The sequence below is a fragment of the Daucus carota genome, chromosome 2 (assembly GCF_001625215.2).
Source record: "Daucus carota subsp. sativus chromosome 2, DH1 v3.0, whole genome shotgun sequence".
NCBI classification, from domain to species: domain Eukaryota; kingdom Viridiplantae; phylum Streptophyta; class Magnoliopsida; order Apiales; family Apiaceae; genus Daucus; species Daucus carota.
The window spans coordinates 14155513-14161512 of NC_030382.2; the positions used below are offsets into that span (position 1 = coordinate 14155513).

A 6000-nucleotide genomic window follows, 5' to 3' on the forward strand; every position below is an offset into this window, starting at 1 on the left:
ATGAGTTGACCATTCCTCTACCCCGCTTCTTCCCCTTCTCTTTCTTTCACTATTCCCACCTAGGTCCCCGGCTTTGGTTGCTTGGCCGGGATAGACACCGCCCGTCACACCCTGGGAATTGGTTTCGCCCGAAGCATCGGGCCAATGATCACCCATGACTTCTGTGTACCACTAGTGCCCGAGCGTCCTGGAAAGGTTTGATTCAAAGAGGGGTCTTGACCACGTAATCAAAGGCTTTAAAAGGTCTCTGCAGTGGAATATTTTTTATGTGCAGGGCCTTCCGCTTTCACACTTGAGCAAATTCTATATATATAGCTAGCGACTTAGTAGGTCTATGGCCTGCCCCCGCAACAAGTACTAGATGACACACACTTTAATGCTCCTGGAAAGTATAGTTCTCTAACTTATTTTTAAGATTTTTTTGTGAATAAAAATTTGATATTTTAATTTAGGAGAATTTACCAAGTATACAAACTTTTGGATTTCATTTGCAAATATAATACATTCTCTAAAATCATGCAAATATACTATCTTTTATAACCTATAATCAATTAAATTGTCAAAATACTACTTTCACTTTTTCATTTCTTTATTACTTATCTTTCCTCTCACTCTTTTCTCTCTCCTCACAGTTTCTCTTCCTTCTCTTTGAATATAGAGTCATTCTTTCGATCTTTTGTTTCGAATATCCAAGACACTTCAACACCAAGCTCCCCACCCTATCGTTCTATCATTTTTCTTCATCCTCATCTTAGCTTTGAAATACGCTAACTCATAAAGTACCACACTGCTCGAAGTGTTTCCGAATCGGTGCAGACTCATCCAAGCTGGCTCGGTCACCGAGTCCTGCAGTCTCAAAACCCTACCCATCTGCTTAATCACCACCATGGATGAGGCCGATAAATCGATTGTTTTGGATCCACATGGTTGCTTTTGTGTTGCTTTTTAGTTTATTGTTTTAGTTGATTTTTTGATCGCAATATTTGTTGATTTTGTTTTTGTGATATTAATATTGGCCCCGCAGGGGTATTCATTTTTCTTTCTTTGCAACTAGTTTCAACTTATTATGCAAATAAATATAATTTTTAAAAGATTTTTTCAAAGTTGCATCTCTGGTTGCATATATGGTTGCTAGCATTTGCAGAGATGATTGCATATTCAACCACCATGGTTTGGCAAATATTTTTTTGAACATAGTATTTTTGCAATTTGTTTTAAAGAGTGACAGTATTTTTGCAAAAATTCTTTTAAACTTGGTCATTTATGAAAAAAGCCCACTAATTTTTGTTTAGAAAAAGAAAATTTTAAAGATGAGTTATAGAACTATACTTTATATGAGAATTAAAGTGCGTGCCGAGCAGTATAAAAAACACATATAAAAATGAGTTAGATGGAGAGAGTATGTGTTAAACGATCTCATAAACAAAACGACTATTTGTTTAGCTCGTTTTTTGTTTGACAATTAGATTGTAACTTACAATTCGAGGATTTGTGTTAGAATATAAGATCTCTAGAATTTGTTCCACTTGGATTTCAGTATTTTATTGAATTTTTTGTTTTTCACTTAAAAAAAGGGAGCATATTCCTAGGGCCTGTTTGGCCAAGCTTTTCTTATAATTTGTGGGTTTATAAGTCAAAAACAGTTTATTCGTACCATTTGTGTAACGAACTTATAAGTCACTTTCGACTTGTAAGCTAGAATATGGGAAGTTAAAAATTCTAAGTTTTTTTATTGACTTATCTTTAGTTTTGAAATTTGATTTTACAAAATTGTAGAGGACCATTTTAAAAGATATTTATAATATTTTATTATTATATTAATAATTTTTATACCCGATAAATTATAAATACCAAAATATCATCCAAATACATAAATTACAAGTCACTTTTCACTTAGATTATAAATTATATATTATTTATATATTTAAAATATATAAATAATTTAACTAAACTTGCATTAGATTAAAGATTTTCTCTCAAATAATTTAATTGATATATAACTACGTGCAACTATAATAATATATTGAATATTAACAAGTTTAATTTTTTTCGTTCATATAATTTTAAATTTTATTTAGCAAATGATTTTCGCTCTGATATCTATCTCAGTGGATAGTTAAGATGCAGAGGGTAAAAGTAACTTGTACCATGTATTATCAATTAGACACAGCCAGAACATGCTCACTAGAAAGGCATCTGACAAAAATTCCTCTTCAAATTTTTTATTTTCAACAAGTAAAATTATGTTTCATACCACAAAAAACCATGCATATCCGGTGCAGTTTGAGCAATTGCCACCATGTTTAAATCTGCAGAATTTTTGAAAATTAGTACATTTTCACATTTGAGCCCCAGCAGATTTCAAATATTCAGTGAAAAATTAATATATTATATATATTTCAACTTGGGGTCTTTTTGATTCCTTGTTCTGCTTGCCAATCAAAATGGCTATCTGTTTCAGCCAAAAATCTTTCGATATCCAACTCAACAAACTTACTTGATAATCTAGTTACTTCAGGTATATACTTGATATTACATAGAGAAAATAATGAAATTCATCTAAGCAAAGAAGTTGGGCAAAAGTAATTCTTATGTTAGCTGAGTAGTTTGTAATATTCTTGACTTGCTCTTGTATTTGGTGATATCTTTTCAAAATTCTTTACTTGTGTTCTCAGATATTCTTTACTAGTATTAGGACAGCTACTCTGCATTTTTACCTGCATGAAACTAAAAAGGGCACCAACATTAAGCATTCAAATTAATACTATAATTTTTGCTCGTAAAGAATCATTCCATCTAAAACCTTAAGGTGTTAGAGGAGGCCCCTTTATGAATCTTATACTTTAACATTGCTTATGAATTGATTTATGATAAAGTAGTTGTTAATTATATTCTCGTTCCAGAATCAAGGTGTGCATTTCTTGCAAGTTTCTTCAAAATCTATGAGACCCTATATATAAAACTGAAATCTTGGAGACCCTGTATCATAGTCAATTACAAATATATCTGTTTGGTAAATTACATCATGTCGTACTTGCCACCAATGATGATCGCTTCAGACGTAATAGGCCGAGTTCATGATCATCAACTGATAAAGAAGGAGGATTATCATGCTCGTGAGGGCGATCTCTGTTATGGCTGCGGTTTACTCCTAGATAAATCATCATCTGTCTATCATTGTACTCACTTGGGTACAAATGACGAAGAATACAATTGTGCTAAATTCTTCCTTCACAAAGCCTGTGCACATTTACCTACTATGCTGAAGCATCCGAACCACCATCATCGGCTAACACTATCTCACCGTCCATTATTTTTCAAAGACAAATGTAATGTTTGTGGCATCAAGTTGACAGGGTTCACTTACTATTGCCGCTCCTGTAAGGATGAATTTCAAATTTGTGTCACATGTGTTATACCGATCAAAACAATTGATATACGCCCTCCTTATCATCCTCACAAGCTAAGCTTCCTAGCCAACGGCCAAGCAACTTTCCGTTGTGATGCCTGCCATGAGGTGGATACTGACTTTTCGTATATGTGCAACACATGTTCGTTCTGGATCCACCTCAAGTGCAGTAATCTAGCACGATCATTAGTCTCTGATATTTACCATAAGCACCCTCTAAGGCTAGCATATTCTCTACCAGAAATTTACCGTAGATTTCAACAGTCTTGCAGAATCTGTAATGAGGTATTGCAGGACCCTAGTGATTGGATCTACTACTGTCAGGACTGCAGATTCTTCGCGCACATCAAATGTGCTACATCACCTCCGCCATATTATTTGTAAGATTTTAAATAAATGTCTTTAATCTCGTATATGATATGTCAAGTTTTTCCTGCATATTTTTATATATTTTGTAGATGGAGCGATGGTAACAAATGGATCAATTCCATTGTTACTATAAGAGGATAATTAAATCACATGATTACTTATTATCATCATGGCTAAATTGTATTAGGCTCAAAAGACAATCCGTTTTTCAAAAATAAGTACTTAATTGTACAAACTAACTAAATAAGTACTTTTCAAATTTCCATTTCTTTATCCTTGTTCTATTTGCAGTGATATTGTTTACACCAGTCAAGAAGATTCAGTTCATAAATCATTATCAGATCTTGTGCACCTCCCGCTACCAGACGATGAATCATTGTTGCGGCATTGTATTCAAAAGGGAAGTTTTTCATGGTGGAAGGATGCTGCCCTGACACCTCCTGATCATATCAACCACTGGAGCCACCAACATCCACTTTCACTAAAAAACCCGAGTGTTGTAGGTACTACTTCTGAAGAAGAAATATTGCCTATTTGTAACGGGTGCACGGAATCTATCACCATAAAAGATGGTCCATTTTATGAATGCGGAGAATGTGAGTACATTCTCCACGGATACTGTGCCCACTTTCCTAAAGAGATGTCTGACCCAGGACTAGGACGCAAGCATGTGGCAATTCAACTTAATGTCCATGATATCTGGTCTTGCAATCGTTGTAAAGGTTTTAGAAATGGGATACAAATGCGAGGCAGATATGAAACTAGTTGGGGAAAGATAAGTACAGTTGATACCAATCTTGACAGTGGTTGTGCTGTTCTACCCAAAATGATCACACACAAAGCTCATCAACACAAAACTCGTCCTTACGGTTTTGGCCTAGAACTTTGTAATTTTATTGAATCTTATTTTACTTGTTCAGCTTGCGGCCAAAATATAAAACAGTTTGATGCCAGTTATATGTGTGAAGCGGACAGGTGTTTGACATACCTACATACCGAATGTGCTCTTAAGCCACTTCGAGTGACACATCGATGGGATCCTCACCCCCTTCACTTGACAACTTCCCTAGAAGAAGTAACAGATCATCCTCATGAATTCCACTGTGAATTTTGCTCAGAAGAGATTGACACAAACTATTGGTTCTACCATTGCAGTGTTTGTGATCTGTCCTTTCATTTGAAAGGCTGCATGGATCTGTTTCTCTACTCAAAGGTCAAGTTCGGAGCAACCAATATTAAGCTTGATGCTCACCATCATGGCCTCACCTTTGTTCTAAATAAAAAGAAGGGCCAACCATGTCACAGATGCCATAAAGATACATTCCGTAAGCCAGTCCTTCAGTGCGCGCCGTGCAAATTCGTGCAACATGCCCAACCTGAGTTATGCTCTTGATGTTGATTAATTTGTAAATGTTCTGATTGTTTGCTTGTATTTTTACATTTTACCTGAATAAAAAAGCTGCTTGCTTTGTTTTATCATTTGGAGAATAATATAAATTTTATTTGATCATTAGAAATTTGTAATTCTACTGATTTATAAATTTCCCACTATAATGTACTCAAAAAGCTATCAAAACACAACCTACTTGTGTGCGTTCTCTCCTGAAGCCCCGTTGAAACTTTGCCGCTAACATATATAATTATGAAGTAAATTTCAGAGTCATGGCCAAACTTTGTACCTAGTTCTACAATGTTTGCAAATATCAATTCTTTTCGAGCCTTGAGGGAAAAAGTGGTCCGTGCATTAGTAAATAGTAGCTTTATAGCCCGTGCGAGGCGCGGGCATGTTCCAACTTATTTTATTGTAAGTTTTTATGTCAAGTTAAGAAATGAGTTATATTTTGTTTTAACTGTTTGCTTCCTTCACTTCATAGTGTTATTTTAAATAGTAGTAACTAATATAACAAAAACTTTATAAATGATTGAAAATCAAATTAGCATTGAACTTTTGATGTCTAGAGAACTCATTGCCCATATCATCCTTCATCAAAAAATCCCACTTAACAGACAAATTTAACAGACAAATCCCACTTAGTTGGCAAATTAAGTTTCGCCTGCAAACTTAATATGATATAATCAAACTTAATCAAACTTAATTGAGGAAATATTAAATACATAATTATAATTTTAAGAGAAACTCACAATTGTCTTCTTATAATTGGAGCGGAGGAAAAAGACAACAAACATATACAAGAAAAGATGCACCAAGATATCTAAATGAG

At 34.5% G+C, this 6000-nt stretch overlaps 1 protein-coding gene across 1 annotated transcript; it reads left to right on the forward strand.

The window, feature by feature from the left end:
• Window positions 1-2970: 2970 nt before the first annotated feature.
• LOC108208153 (uncharacterized) lies at window positions 2971-5284 on the forward strand. The gene is made up of 2 exons (XM_017378649.2): window positions 2971-3789; window positions 4070-5284. The coding sequence occupies exons 1-2, from the start codon at window positions 3026-3028 to the stop codon at window positions 5169-5171; spliced, it is 1866 nt and encodes a 621-aa protein (XP_017234138.2). The 5' UTR covers window positions 2971-3025; the 3' UTR covers window positions 5172-5284.
• Window positions 5285-6000: the final 716 nt, after the last annotated feature.